General features: G+C 37.3%; 1 protein-coding gene and 1 non-coding gene across 2 annotated transcripts; both read right to left on the reverse strand.

Annotated features, from left to right (window-relative positions):
• Positions 1 to 1454: 1454 nt before the first annotated feature.
• On the reverse strand, positions 1455 to 19792 carry kpnb3 (karyopherin (importin) beta 3). The gene is made up of 26 exons (XM_067404277.1): positions 19659 to 19792; positions 17485 to 17565; positions 14750 to 14942; positions 14564 to 14666; positions 14341 to 14437; positions 13503 to 13607; positions 12616 to 12738; positions 12069 to 12189; positions 11271 to 11358; positions 10924 to 11030; positions 10719 to 10843; positions 10533 to 10622; positions 9732 to 9905; positions 9087 to 9305; positions 8322 to 8405; positions 8098 to 8230; positions 7816 to 7937; positions 6485 to 6581; positions 5830 to 6002; positions 5587 to 5698; positions 4897 to 4952; positions 4697 to 4819; positions 4394 to 4613; positions 3936 to 4164; positions 3721 to 3862; positions 1455 to 2578 (listed from the first exon to the last, which is right to left on the reverse strand). The coding sequence occupies exons 1-26, from the start codon at positions 19734 to 19736 to the stop codon at positions 2492 to 2494; spliced, it is 3282 nt and encodes a 1093-aa protein (XP_067260378.1). The 5' UTR covers positions 19737 to 19792; the 3' UTR covers positions 1455 to 2491.
• LOC137033224 (small nucleolar RNA SNORA84) lies at positions 12346 to 12483 on the reverse strand. The gene has a single exon (XR_010896846.1). It is a non-coding gene; the product is annotated as a small nucleolar RNA SNORA84 (small nucleolar RNA).
• Positions 19793 to 22810: the final 3018 nt, after the last annotated feature.

Raw genomic sequence — 22810 nt, forward strand, 5'->3', positions numbered from 1 at the left:
ACTGAACTGATCCCGAACTGAATTCATACAATAAAACACCGCCTCCAGCCTCCAACACCCGCACTACAGCCTCATGGGGCGCTGTGATGGGAACAGCGACACCTGGCGGCGAACTCAAACTTTACCTGATCAACCGCGGGTTTGTTCAGTTATCCGGTCTTTAGTAATATTCTCAAAACTATTAGCACAAAAACTTTGTATATCGTTAATTTCTTTACTGAGGGATTTAGTTGGACGTTCATCAGCTAACGTACTTGTTTCAGAACGTTCATAAGTAACGTTCCCATAATGTCTGCAAAATGATATCATTAAATGTTCCCTTAACGTTCGTATAACCATGAGAAAACGTTTTTAAAACAGCTTTAAAAAACTGTAGCACATCAAAAAGAATTCAGATCTTTCAGGAACATAAAATCCTGTTTATAGTCTTATAAAGAACTATGATGAGTAACAGCGCCACCAAGCTGTGGAAGCAACACTTCCAGTCCAAAAAATACCAAGTATTACTACAGTAATTTTAAGTAATACGCCGAGATCTTTTAATAAGAAATTATTAGAGAGATTAGGGGTCACACTTTATATTAGGTGTATTTAAGTACTATGTACTTGCACCAAAAAAAATATATATATATATATGTACTTAATGTATTCATGTTGTATTGCAAAAGGGGTACAAGTAAGGTTAGGGTCAGGATTAGTAATATAGGTTGGTTTAAGGATGGGTTAAAAGGGAAGATGAGGGTTAATAGTGTAACTATGGATGTAATTACAACAATTACAGATGATAACATGCAGGTAATTGTAATAAGTACAATGTAAAACATACCTGAGTGCATTGTATCAAATCATTAATTTAAATGTTAGTACATAGTAGTTAAAGCCGTCCAATATAAAGTGGGTCCGGATTAGGATTATTAGGACATTTACTGAAATGTATAAATTCAACATTGCACCCAGACAGGACTATTTTTTTTCCCCAAATTGCTGTCAAAATACTATAGACACTACTGTAATTATAAAGTGATCAGTTAAAACTAGCTATGAAATACTATCAGGATACAATAAACTTGTAGGACAACAAAAGATCTTTAAAGGACTTTACAACTTCTGCAAAACATTCCAAAACCGGTTTATATACACCTGGTGTCAAAAGTTAACAGGATTCATCTTATTTGATCCCATTAATATTCCAAATAGAATCCTGTGCACAATCCTTTTGGATATAACTTTATCTGTTAAGAGTTAAGGCATCAAATCCCAGTATTGGACAAAAGTTGCACAAGTAGGCAACAAGTTTTATATTGAGTTATGCACTTTTGAAAACTACATACACACCGATATAGACTGCTGGTGATAACTAATCTTTTTTAAGACGCTCCTATTTATCTCTAGTTCCTGCTGTAAAAGCATAAAAGACAATGTAAACAGCTTCTAGTTTCTGCTTTAAAGAATTGTACCTTTAATGGTTAAAAACATGCATTCAGCGAGAAAACCTACTGCACCAAACATCTACAGTGATTAACAGATTTCCAGATCAGAGTATTGTAAGATTTAAATGAATTGAATGTGAATAAGCAAACTGGATTCCTTTACATATTGACAGACAGCAAATGAAACACTGACGCAGAGTTCATCATGTCTTGCAGCTTTAATACTGAAAGTGTTGTAAAATGATGAACCAGGATAGATTGCATATCATACAAATGTTCCATGTGACCATCAATAAGCCAACCAGCTTCAGACCTGTGCATTTCCTTCATATCAGAAGCCCTGAACCCAGAGTCCCGGTTTTCCTATGTTGTTTATTTCAATGCATGGATTAAGAGAGCCGATGACACACTGTTAGCTGTAACAGACATCATCAGCAAAACGTGGAGCAAACCGATGCCCATCTCTCCCAAACATCATCTCCGGTCCGCGGGACCGGCGTAGAAAGAGAAAACAAAAACCTGAAAGAGAAAACAAAAAAGTCGACGACATGACCGCTGAATCATCGCTCTATTGCATTCGAGCTCAACCAACACGAGTCCATTTCAGTCCGATCCGTCTCGGAGAAAAGAGCCGGACTGACCCTTAAATCAGCTTCGGCTAGGATCGACAGACACACGAGTTGTGACAAAACAACTATAACTGATCTCTTAAGGGAGAAAAGCACAATTTCTACACCAGAAATTCTTAAAGAACTACTATGGATGACAGTTAGTTTCATTTCATACCCCTAATCCCCCCCACATCCACTCAAGATGAGGGTTTCTGAAGCGAGACAAACGCACTCGCTGGACCCTAGGCCCGTTTGTTGTTGTTGAAGACTTTGAGATAGCAGGTCCATACGGCTCAGAGGCCCAACACAGACTCAAGTCACATGACGATTCTTTGCTCGAAATAGGGAAAGGGCCAAAAATCTAGATGCGGAATTCCAGGTGCAAAGTTTTTTTTTTTTTAATCCTCAGTAGATGGGCTGTTTTACAGGGTTAAGGCTTCGCTCGTTCACTCAGGCCGAGTTCAGGAGATCCTGGATGGCCTTCTGCTGTGTCTCATTGAGTGCTGATACACACTGCGTCCAGAGGCCTCCAGAAACCTGAAAACATGAAGCACAGTCACACATATGACTCTGGAAAACCATGCAAATTCTACTTGGGTCAAAAAAAAGTAAAGCTTGACTAAGATATTCATGTATATTTGCGATAGCTCACCAAAATGTGAAAATCAATCCACGATTTACTCACCCTCAAGCCATCGTAGATGTGTATGACTATCTTCTTTCAGACGAACATAAGAGTTATTAAAAATAACCTGGCTCTTCCAAGTTTTATAATTTGAGTGAATGGGGCTCAAGATTTTGAAGCCCAGAGGCACATCCATTCATCCATCATAAAAGTAATCCATACTACTCCAGGGGGTTAATAAAAGCCTTCTGTGAAGTGAAGCGATGCATTTTTGTAGGAAAAATTATATTTGTAATTTGTCATCGCTAGCTTCCGGTGGAAGAGTGACCTCTGACCCGACGTAAGCGTTTTGTTTTGCTCCATTCTGTGAGCTTCCACATTCGTCAATTCTCACCTGAGCTTATGCTATACCAATGACATGCGTCGGGTCAGAGGTCACCCTTCTGCCGGAACTCGACTTTCTCATGAACGTGGAGATGGACGTTAAACTGAAGCCAGTGATTATGGTTTATAAAAGTTATAAATATGGATATCTTTCTTACAAAAACCCATCACTTCAGAAGGCATTTATTAACCCCTGGAGTTATATGGATTACTTTTATGATGGATGCGCTTTTTTGGGCTTCAAAATCTAGGGTACCATTCACTCCCATTATAAAACTTGGAAAAGCCCAAATATTTTGAATAACTTTTTTTTTTTTTTTTTTTTTTAAACCAAAGTCATATACACCTGGGATGTCCTGAGGGTGAGTCTAAATGTGAACAAATTGTATTATAATTCAGAATATGGTAGATTATATTTTACTATATCTTTAAAGAACGAACAATTCGGAATGGAGGAAACCATGATTTTGAACCATCTCTGCTTCCATTTCTCTCAAATATTTAATCCATGAAAAAAAAAAAAAAAAAAAAAAAAAAAAAAAAACACCATACTGCTTATCCTGAGCTGAATTTTAGCAAAAAAATAATTTTGCAATTCTGCATCAAAGATTTCTACTAGTGCAAATCTTTAATAAAGCAGTTTGTTCATATTAAATGACATGAAACTCACTTGTACTTGACGAATAACATTGGCCAATCGTTTGCTGCAGCCGTCTTCACCTTTAATCGATTCATTGGCAACACCGTCAGCAATTATGGAGAAAATCTTGGGAAGGTTTGCATTATCAGGTCCAAGAACAATGGGATTGTTACTGTGGAAGAACAAAGACATTAAACTCAAACCCGCATCCAAAGCTCAGTTCACATCAGGCAACAGACACTCACCTTTCAATAAGGTCACAGAGATAGTTAAATGTGTGAACAGCTTCCTCTTTATCCTCGTTGAGCGGCAGCCAGGACAGCCAATGAGGGAGGATTTCATTGACGTTGACGCACTCTGGGCGGTACTTCATGACTTTGGCCACAGCAGAGATGCAGTTCTCTGTGGCGTTGACATTTTCTTTAGCTCTGGAGTCTGCAGACTGGATCACACCCACAAGCAGCGGGACAGCCTCTGAAAGGTGACAATATGTATAATGCCCTATGATGTCCATGAAACAGAAGGAATTCGGGGAGGGGGCTGCTTCATACAGCCCTAAAAGTGTAATCTGCTCAAATTAAACTGGAAACCTTTGGAAAGAAATGGGGATGGGCGGGGTACTTTGAGGAAAAAATAAACTGACTTAATATGGCGCTAAAATGTATAATTTATCATCAACTAAAAGCAACAAAGGACACCCCACCTGTGAAGGCAGGCCTGTAGTTTTCTCCTCCAAACTGAGCCATGACGCCAACACCATAAGCAGCCGCCTGTCTCACCTCCGGGCTGGTGTCACAGAGTGATTGCATCATGGGCCGCAGGAAGTACTCGGCATATTTGAAGGATGATGGGCTGCAGTGTTCAACAATGTCATCGAATATGCAAAGACCCCACTGTCTGTCTGCCCAGGGTCTATGCGGACACTGTGAGAAACAACACGAGGAGAACGTTTATAACAAGCAGAGTTCAACTGGAGCTCTGAATGCTGCTGAACAAGTTCACTTACGATCAGATTGACAATGAGCTGCAGCAGTTGCTCGAACCACGGAAGAACCTTCTCTCTGTAACTGCTGAAGATTGAGTGCAGGATGTCCGACACCTTGGTCAGGATGTAAACATCATTCTCATCCTGAAACACACAAGAGCTTTAATACGAGTGCAAACATTCAGAACCTCAGTGAAACACGTGTTAGATGAGCAGCTCACCTCATCTTGTAAAGTCTCCTCAACCTGCTCGTCATAGTCTTCATCTTGTCGTTTGGCTGCAGAGAAGAGATACAATTGGCAAATGTATACAGAATCGCTATCTTCCGCTAAATTCAGCAATCAAACTGAAAAATCTTGATAGCAGTTTTGATGAAAATATGAAGCAATGTATAGGGAGCAGCGGTTTTGAGCATGCATTCTACAATATAAGACATCTATCTGACGCTTAGGCTCTGTTGCACAACAAAATCTCTGCCATGGTCTTGTCAGTCATCTTGTCACATGATTAGTGAACTGTTATTCCTGCTGCACTGTGCAACTCTGCAGCTCGTACTGGATAGAGCAGACGTTTACAACAGTTTGCAATAGAAGCAACCTTTATACAACTGGTTTTTTATTTCCATTTATTAAAAAAAAAAAAAAAGCAAACAGACAGTGGAGGTGTTGCTGCTTGGGTACCGTAATGTAAACATTGTGGTGGCATATTCCATGCTAATTTCACCCTCACACAGTCATGGCAATGTCGGAAAACAGCTTTTCACTTAAAGAGAAATCTCACCACATTTTTAATATCGCGAGATCTCATGGCACGAGATCTCATCACGCCTTAAGTAATATTTCAATTTTTACTGTATTTTTGATCAAACAAACAGCCTTGGTGAGCAGAAGAGTAATTCCTGTGCGACTCACCTTGTCTGACCTCCTGGTTTTTAAAGTGCTCTTCTAGTTTGCCTTTCAAAATGCCACCCAGCTCCTCAAAGTGTTCATTGTTCAGGCACCCATCTCCCATCAGCTCGATGCACTAAGAATGATGACATTCAATTAGAATAGCAGAACAGTTAGCATTTTCAATTCATACAGTACTCCACTGAACAGTTCTGGTGGATGCAGACTGCAGAATGAACACTGACCTAGTTTACAAATATGAATTACCTTAGCAAATGAGTGCATGATTTCTGACAGCACGTCCGAGTCGGGTTCGGTGCCGATGGATTTGATGAGGGCATCACACATGAAGTGCCACATCTGGGTGAGGTATTCTGGGCCTCTGACGCGAGCACACTCCAGCAGCAGAGGCATGGACTCAGCGGCAGCCACTCGCACACGTCAAGACAGAGTTAAGGATGCTAACAGTCTCAGGTGCATGAATAAAACACTTCTGAAAAAGTACAGCATAGTACAGCATAGTACAGCAAAGATCATAATTTACGTAAACCAGGAGGAGTGGATAAAAGAACTGCTTATGTACAATGCTAAAGTGATCAAACGCTAGTCAGCATAAATAAAATGTAAAGCTAGAATAAATTTGTTGTTTAAAAGCAGATGCTCTTCATTCTTTTGATATAGACCACTTAAATAGGCTGATATTTGACATTATCAGTTATAAAACTCAAATACACATTTTTAATTTAGATTTTTGGAAGTGAATCAGTGTAAATCAGGTGTAAAATTGTGCATTTCTTATTTGCGAATGCTAAACTGCATTTCAAACACTCTAAAAGCATTGTAAACCTCTAGATATCAGCATGGCCTGACCATTAAACTGCAAAATATACTTAAGACAAGTTATTAGTCTCATGAAGGATATCATCATGAAAGTAGAACTTGAGCAGAGGGACCATCAGCTTGACGACTTGCTCCGTATATTCAACAAAACCTTCCTTCAGCTCTTTAGCATAACACACCTGAGGAAAAACGGCAACAGACAAAATTTTAAAAGAGTAATTCAAAGGAACATTGGCACATAGTGAAAATAACTTGGTTAGGCGTAAAATTGTAGGGCTGGGAATGAAGGCTTTGGGAATTCAGTGGTTCTGTGTTGAACTTGTCCACTATAGACTACTCCAATATTTGTCAGTAGCCTACATTTTGGACAAGTTTCCTACATTATAGTTTTGCACTCAAAGCACACAATACAAACACTGATGAACAAATGCGGATGTTCTCCATGTCTAAAATATCTTTGAAAAAAAAGTAATTAAGTCTTATAACCATCATTTACATGGTGTAAATAGCTTGTACACAATGGAAACATTTTAGCGCTGCTAAGACTACATGAGGCAATGTGCATGATGAGAGTGTTTCTCACTTTCATTTTAAATAAAATGCTGAAGTTTTTAAACTTTCTACAAGCCATTTTTGATGATTCTAAAAGAAAATGCAGAGAGCCTACTGTTGCCATCTTCCATGAGCATCTGATTGACAAACTGCATGCTTTTAATTCAGTGTTAATGTTGTGGTTATTTCAGCGTATAGTTTGCTTCGTACATTATGGGCAATGGCATAAAGTTAAAGTTAAAGTTAACTTCATTAAACTGAACAGTGCACATGCATTTTAGACTATGTTCTTGCTCCATCCATGCGATAAATGCATGTCCTTTAATGAGCATTTTTAGGGTATTTACTGCTGGGCTAGGGGCTATTTCAAGCACTGCCAAAATTACAATTTAAAGTAACAATTTACAATTTAAAGAACTATAGAAAATTTTACAAATAAAGCTTCATATTACTACCAAAAAAGGAGTCGGTCACAGTTGGCATTCTGACGTAAAACACTGAAGCAATGCATTGTCTATACACAAACAGCTTAGACAAAATTGAATAAAGCAGTTATTTTTGTTTTGTTTTGCGCAAAAAGTATTCTTGTCGCTTCATACCATTAAGGTTGAACCAGTGTAGTCTTTACTACTTTTCTGGACCTTGAATGTGGTAATTATGTTGCCTTCAATGGGGGATAAAAATAAAAACCTCTCGAATTTCATCAAATTTCTTAATTTGTGTTCCGAAGATGAACAAACGATCTGTGTGGAACGACATGAGGGCGAGTAGTGACAAATTACATTTTTGGGTGAATTAACCCTTTAAATTTGACAACAAGAGTTCATTTAAATTGCATGTCTGGGTGATTTGCCATCTCACCAGCATCTGGCATGCCGTGGCTTTCTCCTCCAGTCCTGCGGTCTTGATGCCAAAACTCTGCTGGTCTCCAAGATTTACAAACTCCCAACCATCATCTTCAGACATGTTCTCCATGTCCTGAGCTGAGAGAGCCAGATGAAAAAGGCGTTACTAACACCCATATGAATCCATAAGTGTCAATGTTAAATTACTAAGCTAACACTATTATAATATTATAATATTAAGGGAAAGTCCGAATACGCAGCCAGTGCAGACAGCTTGAACTAGGATCAGAACTCTTACTATCAAGGAGAGCCACTTCAGGTTTGATGGATGCAGTCTTCATCAGCGGACCCATCACCACAGGCAGGTACTGCTGAAACTCCTTCCCCAGGATCTTACACATGCGTGCCCATGCAGAGATCATGTAGGAGATCTGGAAGCACAAGAGAAGAGTTGAAAAACTCAATAAGAGAAACTAGTTTTGGAATCAGTCTCCATGATTTGCTTAGTTCGTTTTTACTGACCTGTGGGTCATCATCCTCTAGGTCATTGAAATCAGTTTGTGTCTTCAGAAGGAGCTGCATCACAGCTGAAGCATCCGGCATGAACTACAGGAGCAAGCAAACATAAAAGGGTTGGACGGACACAAATCAGGTGTTTGTGGCATAAGCAATAGGATTAAATGAGATTTGTCAAAGTTGAAGTAAAAGTAAAATAAAATTTAAAAAAAAAAAAAAAAAATAGTTTGATCAATTTAAATTTTAAAATTAAAAGTAAACATTTAGTTTATACATTAAAAGATCAAAAGTATAATAAGTGAAAAGAATAAAAGATCAAAATAAGGAAAAAAAATTGATTTTAATCTATTAACGCAAGGGTTAATAGTTTAAAAATCAAACTAAAATAAAATACTGATAACTAGATATCAAGAGATCAAAAAGATTAATAAAATTAAAATCAAATATTTGAATCTTTCCCCCCTTTAACGCTATGCCAGCTGCTATAGGGCTTTTCTAAAACCCTTAAGACAACATTGGGATTTACTTTGTTAAAAACCTTTTTTAAAGTATGAACAAAATAAACCAAATTCCTCAAAGGGGCTAAAGTATTACAGTCCCCAAATATTTAAATAAATAGATCAAAAAAAGATAACTGTAAAAGAAAATGGTTTAAAATCAAAATCATTTAGTTGTTTATTTTTAATTTAATTAAATTAAAACAAAAAAAAAGACCTTTAGGAAGTTTACAATAAAAATTGTTTTCCATGATCTGTCCCTCTAAAGACACACCTTCTCTTTGCCCACAGCCAGGCCGATCAGGCTGATGCACTCGATGGTCTTTCCTCTGAGCAGGCGGAGCTCCTTCTGAACAGCATTCTCTACGATGTGTTTGAGTGAGGGCATGAACAGGTCATAGTAGGGCACAAACTTCTCCTCTGCGGTATCAGCCACTGATGCGATGGAAGTCACAACCTGCTCCAGAACCAGTTTGGTGCCTTTCTGAATCAGCTGGGGAAAAAAAAAAAAAAAAAATCCAACATTAAGGAATGAAGTCACCACAAACCTGATTCACTGTGAACCAATGGCGTCAAACACTGCACGCAGGAGAAGTATTCACACTATCAAACCATTTGTGATCACACAACTCAACACCTCTTAACATCTGAATTGAGGGTCAACTGAATTTCAATTTAGCAAACTTACTGAAATGAAATGGCATTCATTTCTGAATTGAAATTTAACTGACCCCAACCCAGATCAAACTAAATCTCACCACGTTAGCTTTGTGCACCTAACAGAAGAGAAAACAGATGAAGAAACTGCAGTTTCCACAAGACAATAGGAGAATTAAACTCATTAAAGGAGCAGCTTGGGATGCAAACTCCCTTTAACTAATCCAATAAATGAAATTAAACGGATAAGAGAGGGCTGCACCTCCTGGAGTTTGGCGACCATGATGACGTGCAGGTGCTGGACGAGGCTGTCCAAATAGGGGATGAGCAGGGTTTTGGGACAGTCCTCAGTGAAGTTAATGAGGGCGGCAGCTGCGTGGGCCTGGACGCGAGGGTTCGTCTGATCCTCCATGGTCTGCAAGAGTGCCGAGATCACCTACACGAGGCAGCAATGATAAATGTGACTGGAGAGGTACACAATGACGAACCCAAATTCTTTAAAAAAAAAAAAGGGACAGGTCTCTCAAACAGGGCTGTTAAAATAAATTCAATACAGTCACTGAAAGGAGCAGGAGTTCAATACTGCCATTCATAAAATGTTTAAAATACAAATTTAAAATGATAAAAGTAGTTCTAATTTTAAAATCAATATATTTTATAACCAATAATAAAAACTATTTTTAAATTATTAGTAATAATAATAATAATAATAATAATAATAATAATATTATTATTATTATTAAAACAATTAGTGGTTATAGTAGTAAAAATGTTTATTGCAACATCGTTTTATTAATATTATAAAAACAATAAAAAAAAATAAAAAAAATGTTATAAATAAAATAATTAGTGGTTATAGTAGTCTTTTTTATTGCAACATCTGTTTTATTACTTTTAATATAAAAAATGTTTTACAATATTAAAATGAAAGTTTCATTATTAGCTAATAGTAACTGATTTAAAATACAATTGTTGATAACAGTAGTTCCAATTTAAAATTACTATACAAATAAGTCAAATTTAAATTAACCAATTAACAAAAAAAAAAAAAAAAAGCCAATACCTTGTCATGGAATTTCTTCTGGAAGGTGGGGGCGAAGTCTGTGGCCATCTGTCCAATAGCGTTGCAGGCAGCGTAACGAACCCTGGGGTGCTGAGGGGTTTGGAATGAGGCGTTTAGCGTCTGTACTTGCTTGTTCAATCTCAAATGAAGTGGTGTGATTTATGGGCCATAAAAGAGTTCTCTTACAGGATCCTGACAGAAGAGCAAAACGAAGCTGACGATCTCACTCAGAATGGCCTCCATCTGTTGGTGACAGCCCTCGCCGATAGCAGACAGCGCCATCAGACCAGCGTGCCTGTACTTCCAATCAGCTGCATGAAAACAAGCCAGTTCACATGATGCATTTATAGAAATATTACGATTTTTGTTCATAGATAATGCATCTACTCACGGTTCTGCAACATCTGCATGATGTGCTGTTTGATCATGGGAAGGACGATCTTTCCTCCGAGGCCACAGGCAATCCTGTCCAAAGCACTCTCACCCGCCACCGCATTACTGAAAACGAGAAAATTACATTTATAAAGACCTATAAATAAGCATTGACAGGTATTTCCAAGCAATAACACTACACACCATTATAGAGATCAAACGAGCAATAAACTATTTTCAGTAATGGGAAATTACTAATATGCAAATCACCCAGTGCTCCACTGTGGTCAATTGTTGTGTATGGGGTTAAATATTTTGTATGAGCATAAAACTGACTGCTGCTTATGATGCAAACACTAATCTCACCTGTCAAAATCATCATCTTCTAGTTCATCGGCCATTGCCCACTCCTCATCCTCCTCCAGATCAACCATCATACTCAACATCTGTGGTACTGAAACATTCACAAGAAATGCCGTTGAACTTCACAGCAGAAAACCTGCTATTTGGCACTCAGTGGTAAAGCATTACACAACTGCAAGCAATTAGCAGTGTTAGAAGGTAACTAATTAGCAAACTGACTTTCATCTGAAGTGTGACAATAACAATAGTTCTGCCATTTTTGAAATGCAGTATTTTACTATATTTTAACATTAATAGTCATTTTATTTTTATATTATTATTATTAAAACCAGTAATAATTCATAATTTTAAGTTGTAATTTAGATTTTACACTATAAATCAACTAATTTAAATTTATATAAACATTTTACTACAAGCCTTTATTATTGTTATATAAATTATGAATAATAATAATAATATTATAGTAGTAAAAATCAAATCTATATTTATAACCATAATAATACAGGTCATTAAAACGTATATTCATTTGATTTACAACTATAAAATATATTAATATTAGTCTTTTTTTAATGATTATAACTGTAAAAATCGTTTATAGAAATACGTTGATTTTAATTTACAACTATAGTATTTAATGATAGTAGTTAGAATATATTTATATATTATAACTATAATTATCAATATCATTATAATTTATTAATTTAATTTGCAAGCTATAAAAAGATTTTACCTTGACAAGTTGCAGTAGATTCAACTATGGCAATTAGCATTGTAATATACAACGTGTTAAACGTCTCTTACCACTCTGAGCAACGATGTTGGTGTGTTTTCTCAGCATGGCAGCAGCGGTTTCAGACAGTGTAACGATGACTTCCAGAGCCAGCTGACGCTGCATGTTTGTGAGGTTGGTGTCTGCACACAGCTGGAGTTAAGAAGAAGAGGAAAAATGCTATTTAACTGGACAATAATGAACATTATTGGTTTCAATTATCTACATTAAGGAAAGAGTTCTAAAAGTGCAGTGGGAAAGTTTTAGCCTTAAGATCAACATGCTTTGCACATCCATGAAAAAAAAAAATAATGTTCCTGCAACCGGGCTGTGGAAGATGCATGAAATTGGCAACTTCCAAGCATTAAATCGCAGAGATAAATATGTGCCTGTCAAATAAACCCTCAAGGATCAGCACAGACGAGCTGTCTTAAGGAACCACCAGGCACATCTGAAGAGGTTATAAACATTGTTCATTTATTTTTTGTTAATGCATGAAAAAAAAAAAAAAAAAAAGCTACTGGTCAAGATAAAATATAAAATATAGATAAAATATAACTGGTTTACATATTGGCTGACCTTTAGGCTCAGTTGGAGAGTGGCTTCCAGGTTTGGTCTTAAATATTTGGGGGCTGTGTCTGCAATTTCTACCAACGACTTCAGCACAGAGTCATCACCACGGTAACAGGATTCATTCACCGCCTGATTAGGGAAAGAAAATTATTTTAGTACACTTTTTTGCAAGGATCAACACTAAGGATATTTTTCCTAATGGTTCAGATTGGTACTTGTCCTGACAATTTTTACTGGCCCCACTATAAAATAAAAAAATTAAAAAGTTGTTTTGACTTATATAACCTTGTACTCTAGATCTTAAGTGTCGTAAGAACCGCATTTAAATAATGCACGGATCCAATATATTGATATCGGATTTTCTCCCAAATGTTTACGTTCACTAAAGACATAACCGTCTGCATTCACAAGCATACTTACTAAAATTGCATTGACAACTTTGTGTAATTGTGGAAGATGCGAAAGATCTCAATTCAGGAATTTCAAATTCTTTCACGTCTCGCACTTGAATGGTTTAAATTGGCAAGTCTTGATCATTTGAAAATGATAAACTTCATCGAATGTCCTGAGCATCTTTTCATACATCAAGCAGTCCTTACTGTTAGTCAGAACAGTTCAACAACTTTGATTTTATGCTCCAATTTACCACAAAGCATCAACAAAAACAATGATCAATACAAGGCTGCATTAAATTAAGTAATGGTGACTAGACAAGTGTTAATATGCATGTCGCCCTCCAGTTTAAACTTGGCAAAAGGACCCAATCAAAAGCATATAGAAGTGGGAACTAACAAGCCAGCCTTTAGAGCCATAAAACATCAAAAGTGACTGAAAGCCCATATTCCATAGCATTTGGCACAGAGCAGAAGTGCGAGTGGTTAGGAGCTCTTCACCTGTAGGATGCCAGGAAGAAGGTCTGAGAAGTGTTTCAACAAGGCTGTGTTTCCCTCATTGGACAGGATGAAGGACGCAGCTGCACGGGCAGCCAGGGTTCGAATCTGAAAGAAAATAAGGTTTAAGATTACAAGGTTTCTGCTAAGTTCTTAAAATCAAATTTAAGACTCAAGACCCACACATACAAAACAGTATGTTCATTCAGGACAAACTCAAGTCACATTTGTCAGATTTTATTTCGGCTGATGCACGCATTCAACTGCAAATCAGCGTAACTACAAGTTTAATAAAAGCAAAACATGTTTTATTCAGTACAAACTGAAATATATACACATTTTAGGTTGATTATTATACACAAATTAACCTACAGACATTTGTTGAATTAAATGCCAAAGAAAAAAGAAATTGACGCATAATGCAAGACTTAATTGTAAACAAGCCAAAACACAGAGGGACTCTTAATTTGAAATGTCTTGGCTTTACTATTGCTGGCTGCACATTCAAAAGGATGGAGATAAAATGATCTTACACTCATCTAAAACATTACAATATAAACACCATAAAATAAAGTCCTAATTTATCTACAGTAGATGAAAAGCAATCGCTAGCCTGTAGAGAGCACAACACTTTTGAATTTGAATGTGCAGTGCTCCTTTAATTCAATCATCAGCTTTTGAAGTTTAATGATCAGATTTGTTATAAAATTTAAGATAATACTTTATGACCTTAAAAATCAACCTCAATTTAAGATTTAAGGGCCAGTGGGAATCCTGAATTAGTCACTCTGTGCTACTTATGGATGTGTGCAAAAAGGAAGCTACTAAGCAAGAAACTGACCTGTGGGTTGTCCTGATCCTGCATGCACTGAACCAACATGCGCTTGATGACTTCCATGTAATGCTGCTGCTGATTGCCAAAGATACCTGGGAAGTTCCTGTACGAGGAGGAAACAAAGGGTTCAAAAAGAGAAATTCAACTGTACTTTTACAGCATAAACTGAATTTACTCAACTATAGTTGCTTATAGCAACTAAACTGATTCAAAATAAAGGTTTACTCACCAGAAAATGTGCAGCGCTGCTTCTCTGAGGCCGACATCCTGAGAGTTGACCGAATCGAACAGGAACTTGAGGATCTCTGGCCACTGATTGTTGCCATCATCATCTAGGGATAAAAACAGAAGGCATCAGTTCATCTCTACTCCACTCGGTGTGGCTAAGCTAAGGGTCAATCAAAAGCCAACTAACCAATGAGATTGCGAGCGAGCTCCGCGGCAATATCGCAGACTTTCTTGCGAATGTTGGAGGAACTGTCGGACTGGATTCCAGTGAGCAGCTCTGTCTTGATAGCCGTCTGCATGTCAATGGTCAGGCTGGGATAGACCTCCTCGAAAGACGACGACAGTAGGCGCCGCAGCAGCACGGCTGCCATTTGCTTAACCTGTGGAGACGCATTTGAGAGCTTTAGAAACCATTTCTGTAATTAAATCAACCTGCACTGAGAGGGACTTGCTTTGTAAGTAAAGCCAGTTTCCCCATCCAGGCGGAGATTCGGTCTACAATAAGCCTCTAAAGAGCATCTTGGGACATAATTTCATGTAAAAACTAGGGCTGCCCCCTAATAGTCAACTAAACGTTAGTCGACTAGAGGCTTAGTCGACATTTTATTAGTTGGTTAGTAACAAAAAAAAAAAACCTTTTGCCAAAGTTAACGGCAGTTAACAGTACGTTAACAGCAGCTCCTTGTGATAATTATAGTGTGTCGGGTAGGGAAATCCAAACGTTCGCCTAACATCCATTGACCTCAAATATGGCTTATTTGAAACATTAGTAGCAACTTTACATGGCCACTCCCTCTAATGTTAACAGATAAATGTGTGCCATTATTAGGCGCGTATCCAAGTGAAGAGTGGATACTTGTCTTACAGCAAGACATGGAGGTGCCGGCGCGATCACTAGCGGAAACAACTTACTCATTTTTGGTCATATAGATAAGAGTAACATTCAAAACTGTAAACTACTTTTATTTGTGTAAATCACAAAACATTGTGGCTTTATAAAAAAAAGAAAACAAGATGTGTCACATTAATGTGGAAGTAATTGAAAGTATCCTTAATAGGTACAGGTTATTTTGTTGTATGTGTATAAATTATATGCATTAGCTAATGGCTTTATTTTAGGATTAGATTGTGTGTTTTTTTTTTTTTTTTTTTTTTTTTTTTAAAGAAAAGCCTTTCTAGAGACCCGAGATGCAAATTAGCTCATGCTATATGCTCGATGTGGAACATTTTCCAACTGTCGACTAGAATGTTTTTTGTATGGCCCCTATTCAAATAAACTCAAAATAAATGTGCTCTGTTGTCTCAATCTCCGTGAACTGGAAAAATGAACTGAACATCAGCATATAAGCTACTTGTCTCTAAGATATGAAAAGTTGACTCAGAAAACATCAGTTTATTAATAAATAACTTGATTGTCTCCTTGCCATGTGCACTTGAGTTCGGAATAGGCTATATTAAGCATATATTAAATGCTCATTATGGTTTAGTATTCTCCTCAGTATGTAGCCTACTTAATATAAACGTGCAATTAGTCTACTAATGGCTTAAATGAACACTACTAGTCAACTAGAAAAATTGTTAGTCGGGGGCAGCCCAAGTAAAAACTATGCAATAAGGTGCATGATGCTGTGCCATGTTAAGTATTAGGAATTTAGCATTATGGGAACACTGTTGAGCAATTTGCATTCAGGATCAGAACGGTTTCACAAAGTGGCCATAGAAAGTCACATTAAATGCTTAAGTTACCTACTTAGATCAAGAAAACTCAGAACAAAAAGGTGCATGAAGACTTCAAGTAGACCGTCGCACTCTAGTTTCACAGATCTATAAATATCGGAGGTCAGAAGAGCGAAATGAGACAGTAGGTGAAGAGGACATACAGAGAACAATTAAACACAGGCAAGAAATGGGGAAGGATCTTCTGAGTAAGAGCATGAGTGTCATCTTGACATTTGGGTGGTTAAAAATAGTTAAAGATGTTCAACTGGTGAGCTTTACACAATTGAAATGTCACTTAACTCAGGGTTCTCTTGTTCTGCGCCTCACTGTTTGTGCTTACCGAGTTAAACATTAACATAAAATTTGTAATTCATTGTCTATAAATGATGATTCAGCCCTAGTGTGCACCTCTGAGATGACTACTAATTTGTTGCAATTTTTGTTTATCGTTTAAAAAAATGTCATTAATGTATCATCCCATATTGAGTTGATACATTAATGACATTGTTACCACCATTGTGGTCATCATTACCAAATAGAAAAAAAAAGAAAAAAAAAAATAGTAATTTAAAAAAAACATCCGTAAATTACAATACTAATATTTATGTTTATTATTAATGTTTTATCTTAATGTTTTTAGTGATGTGTTTCACTCTGAAACACAGTGAATATTTTAATTAAATCTCAGTCTTTAAACGATTAATCATGCAGCACTACCACAACTCGACCACAAATTGTGAAAAAATGCTGGGTTAAAAAGGGGTTTATCCAGGCTTAAGTGTGCTGTGAAAGCCTATCTGCTCTTGTAAGGCCAAAACCCCTATAACACAAGCTTTGGACTGGTGCAGGTTAGTCTGAATAAGTTGAGTGTATCATCTTGAGCAATCAGTTGTTCCAGGAATTGAATTCTACACTGATGTAAACAAGGTCTAGTCTGAACAACACCAGAGTCTCCATTTAACCTCGCCCACTCACGGTCAGCACAATGCCGTTACTTGACTACTTACAATGCCTCTAAAATACAAGACAACGGCACACCATCTGAACCTGAGAGAGGAGGTATGAGGCATAATGGACAGTGTAAACAAAGCACTTTCTGCCATTTATACACTTTAAAGTTGCTGAATATTCTAAAAGGATGCCTGGAGAGAAAATAAATAAATAAAATACAGCACTGATGACAGTAAACAGACTCTCATGTACCTCCTCGGCAGCGGATGCATCACGGATGGCCTGCAGTAAAAATGTGATCTTCGTCTGACCGGGGATGGTATCATACGCTTCCTACAAGGGCAAAAGGGAACAGTTACTGGATGGTTGCAGAGCTGAGCGCCATGACAGTATATAGAAATTGTAATTTACAAGACTTCAAAAAGGTTTATTTTACTCAAAAAAGGTTTGCAGCTTTAATAAGACCACAAGTTTGTTCCAGAAAGAGGAAAAAGAACTTGGTGAGCCTCTTAAGATGTGTTAATTTTGCATGAGTCAAACAGATTCTTGGAGTCGGTTCACAAGTGACAAATGGACGTGGTTATGCGCAGCATGTCTGGAATGAACAGTGCAATAGGAATTTGCACACAGATGTAATCAAAAGGAAATCACACACACACACCTTTATACCTGCTGCAAACACTAAAGCTTTTAGTTTGCAAACCTTTCCAATCTCATATGAGGGTCAGAAACATAAGAGTGACATCACAGCTGATTTATGGGGGCCACTTGGCCCTTGTCATGCAGTGAGCTTCTGAGTCAGTTTCCGCTCAGCATTAGAGGCATGCTGGTCATGTATTGTCTGTGCTAAAGGAAAGTGCTGACCGATGGCAGAGATGAGCGATAAGACCCAATGACCCATCCTGATCCATATGAGCTCGGTTTGAACTCTCCACGCGGCGGCTTTAGCACAGATAAAGAAGCTCATAACAAAAGACTAGTCCAGCATGTGCCAATGGGGGCCGAGCTGTGGGGAGAAATTCGAATTTGCCGCGAAATCTGGAACGCTGGTCAACTTTCACTCGAAAATAGATTTGTAAGTCGTTAGAAGTGTGCATTTAAAAATAACGAAAAACGTTACATCAACACGGTTAAGTACGCATCCATGACCCAAATCCAAGGTGTTTCCATTACATGAGAGTATGAATGGGCATCTTTTGTGATAAGCTCACCTCATCGCGTGAAGATGGGTGTAAAGTTACGGTTTAATGAGTGAAATACAAGCCCATCCACAATAGCGACGATAAAGAGTTTTTAAATATTCATTATTCTTCTTAGAAAGGTAGTTTGATTATCGCGTTGCTTGTCGAGGGTGGAGATAAAAATCAAGTAGAACGTATGTAAAGATTGTTTGTTTGTCCGGTCACCTACTTTGACTGACAGCTTTCGAAATGTAGACGTAAATGTGACTCGTTTAGCTCTAAAACCCTCGCAGAACTGACATTTAACGACCAGTTTGAGCAACTCAAGCTGATCTGAACGACACCTGCGCTCGGTTAGCAGCGTCACAGCAACAGCAGCTCGAATAATGACGCAAAAACAGTGAAGCGGATGTTTGAAAGATTAGCTAAGGAAGAAACATTCATCAATAAGGCGTTTTTAAACCGATACTGAACACAAAATGGTATAAAACAATGTTTGTAACGTTTTGAATGTTAGTTAGGCCACGTTGATACGCAACGCGCGACAGTGCTATCCGATTCACAAACGAATCGTCTAGTTGAGCCGATTCCCTTAAACGATTCGATCGAACAGATTCGCCAAGGGTTTGGCTGATTTCGAAATATACTTTTTGTATTACGTCTGCAATGTCTTTATATGACAATTAGTAAAATTTATGCCGTTTCTTCTTCAGCCTTTATATAAAAAAATAAAAAACACGAGTGAAACCTAAGTAAAAATAATCTTAAACAAATTATTAAACATTACTAATGAAAAACAATAACAATTGGATCAATATATTTGCAACCCTCCAGTCAAATCAAATTGAAGTTACCAACTACATTTCCAACCATAATAAAAGGGAATAAATAAAAAGTAATTTAATCAAAATAAGAAAAAATAAATACCGCAAATATACTCAATCGAAAAGATATTCATATACACCCGGATATAAAGTTATATAGCCAAAAAACAAAGAGCTAACGTTACACGTCGAACAATCCAGTGTGATGACTCAAAAGAATTGATTAGTTTGTCTCTCGTTGAAGCGAATCGACTCGCTGAAGTGAATCGGAGCCGCATAGCAGCAGCGCGCGCTTCACACATGTGCTGGGCCAGAGCGAGGCTGAGGGGCCCGCGCTAAAACTGCGAACCGAGCTCGAGACAAATACGTTACATTTCCCTTCATACGTCCACAAGAAATGGTCCCGAAACGACTTTCATACCTCTGATTGCTTCCTGACGGTGTTGTCAGGGCTCATCAGGTTGCTCAGTAAGACGTAGAACTGCTGCTGCTCCGCCATCGCTGCTGGATTCAGAAAGAGAGACGAGCGAATGAAAGCCGGCAGGGGAAGCGACCTCTGACACCGGACGGTATGAATGGATGGACGCGATTGGCTGGTAATGCGCTGTCTCGTCGCCGCTGATTGGCTGACGCTGTTGAATGAGATTAAATGATTGGTGTGTTTGGTGCGTTGGGAAGTCAGTCATCGTGACGCACATGTAATTCAGCTGCTGATCATCCAGTTGGCTGTGAAACGCGGGTAAAGTCGAAGTGGGTGGAGTCTAGATGAACGCAATGATGTCATTGCAAAATAGGTGACCGTAAACGCGGGAATTTATCAGTCGTTATTCAAATGTACGGTAAATAATAACAAAATGATTTGGTTTGTCCTTCGTGATTTCTTAACGTTGGATTATGTTTTGGGATTGGTGAGATTTTTAATGTTTTTAAAAAAGTCTCTTGTGCTCAGCCAGGCTGCATTTATTTAATTAAAAATACAGTATAAACAGTAATATTGTGAAATATTATTACAATTTAAAATAACTGTTTTTTCTATATTGTAAAAAATAATTTATTCCTGTGATCAAAGCTGAATTTTCAGCATCATTACTCCAGTCTTCAGTGTCACATGATCTTTCAGAAATCATTCTAATATGATGATTTGATGCTCAGGAAACATTTGAACAAAATATATTTTTGTACATTTTTTTTTTTTTTTTTTTCATGAATCTTTGATGAATAGAAAGTCCAAAAGAACAGCATTTATTTGAAATCTAATCTTTTGCAACATTATAAATGTCTGTACTGACTCTTTTGATTAATTTAATGCATCCTTGCTGAATAAATGTATTAATTTCTTTAATTTCTTTAAATAAATAAATAAAAACTTACTGACCCCAAACTTTTCAAAGGTAGTGTATAATGTTACAAAAGCTTTGTATTTCAGATAAATGCTGTTCTTTTGAACTTTCTATTCCTCAAGCAACATTGATGATGATAATACGAAATGTCTCTTCAGCAGCAAATCATCATATTAGAATGATTTCTGAAGGATCATGTGACACTGAAGACTGGAGCAATGATTATATATATATATATATATATATATATATATATATATATATATATATATATATATATATATATATATAAATTACAGTGAGTTGAACAGTTGAATTTATCATAAATAACAGTATTTTATTATAAATAGTAAGTCTGTTTTCTTGTCCTTTAAAAATGATTCAGTGTTTATTTTACAAATCATTAAGATATATGTGTAACACAAAATAGCACACACTTTATTTTTACTTTTTTTACTTATTATTATTATTAGTGGTGGTGGTATCAGTATTTTCTGCTGCTAAACTCCTGAGGCCTATATTGTTCGAAGGAAAGGACACATTTTATTGTACTGAAAGATGCAGGACGTTTACATATGGCCATTTTAAAAATGTGAAATGTCAGTACATGATTGTTGAAATCTATTCATTTAAGATGTAAGTAATATGTGTCATTCTGCATAAGAATATCAGTTATGGCATATTGATGATGCAATGTTAATGTTATGGATCTTTAGGTTGTGCTTTAGAGGTTGATGGCAGACAAATATTGGTAAAATCATAAATGCATGTGTTATATAGCTTTACCAGGTGGTACTAAAAATGGAAATGTTTATAACATCTTTTATTTAGAGTAAAGTTAGCATCTTGCTGAAAATATGTTATAATTACTGGCAGAATGAGGTTATGGATGCATGTGATATTTTATCATACCTTTTAACAAATAAACATACGTCTTATGCATCCTTGTGCAATGCGATTGCAGTAGCCTACAGAAATTTGAATTTTGAAGTTGCCAAGCTGAGAATGACAATACGATGAAGAAATAAAAGCATTACCTGTATTTGGCCACAAGAGGGCGCGAGAGAAACTCTTTGACAATCTCCAGACGCATGCAGTTATTTCAGCCACACGTTAACATTTCTGAATGCGTTACATTAGAGAAAAGTCAAATAAAGTATCATCTGTTCTCAAATGCTGTGCTTTTCTTCATGGTTTTTGAAGTCTCAAAATTAGAAACTGCAAAGTGACTCACACTGGCTGCCTCAACACTCGTTTTAGCAATTTTTGTCATATGTTTTGCTCAAAAAAGTCAATATATTTGAACATATTCAGGGTTCATCAATCAACACTAACTCACAAGGACATCACTAACGTTCCAGCTCAGAAATGTGTTTGACATGTCAAAATGTTTGTTTACCCTTGAGCACAAGTAAATTAGACATACACCATAAATGTTTATATTGTTTATTCATACTTTAATGGCTTCATTATGTTTTCGACAGCTTTTATTTTCAAGCTCACAGCCTGTGCAGGGATGCATTAGACTGACTTCTGGAAAGTGTCCAGTGTCTGCGTGCTTCCAAAGGGTCACTTTGAGCCGTTAGACACACACTAGAACTGACAACAAGCTACAACTAGATTTCATTTGCTGAAGAGAGTATGAGTGGTGCTTTGCTGATGCCAAAATCACCATCATGCGTTGCCATCTTTCCCAGTACTTTCTTTCTATGCGGTTAGTGATTGTTACAAGCATGTTCTATGTAATTGCTTGGCAGTTTCTAGAGTGTTCAAAGTGGTTGCTAGGGTGTTGTTAGGCAGAGGTTAGGTCTTTGCTACATGGAACAGTGTTGTGGGTTACATTTGAAAACATATGGTTGGTTAAAAGAGTGTTCACTCTAGTGCATTCCATATTTATTCTCATTGAACAACCTACAATTTTAATCAAATTCACAGATCATTTGCCATGGATCTGAGTGTGATTGATAGAAAATAGATACACTCTCTGGAGGTTGCAGCTAAATGTGTGTAATGGCGAGTGAGATGTTTCTGAGCCAGGCCACTTCAACTGACAGACTGGGGAAAGTGGGGTCTCCCACGACCCTTTGCGGTGTGGGATGGAGATGTGGAAATAGCACTCTGCATTTTGGCAGCAGTCGAGTCCCTCTGGGGAAGTTTGGAGAGCGACCAAAGCGGAGTGGAAATAGAAGCGCTGGAAAAGAAAGAGACATGCGTTCTTAAAACTAGTAAAACT

This window comes from Chanodichthys erythropterus, chromosome 12, assembly GCF_024489055.1.
Source record: "Chanodichthys erythropterus isolate Z2021 chromosome 12, ASM2448905v1, whole genome shotgun sequence".
Classification (NCBI taxonomy): domain Eukaryota; kingdom Metazoa; phylum Chordata; class Actinopteri; order Cypriniformes; family Xenocyprididae; genus Chanodichthys; species Chanodichthys erythropterus.

Bases quoted from the DNA above. Each gene is read 5' to 3' on its own strand.
- kpnb3 (XM_067404277.1), bottom strand. From the start codon at position 19,736: ATGGCGGAGCAGCAGCAGTTCTACGTCTTACTGAGCAACCTGATGAGC. The intron at 10,844-10,923 runs GTGAGTAGATGC...GTTTTCATGCAG, and splicing joins CATGCAGATGTTGCAGAACC to CTGATTGGAAGTACAGGCAC. The intron at 6,003-6,484 runs ATATCCTTCATG...CTCTGTCTTGAC, and splicing joins CAAGTTCTACTTTCATGATG to GTGTGCGAGTGGCTGCCGCT.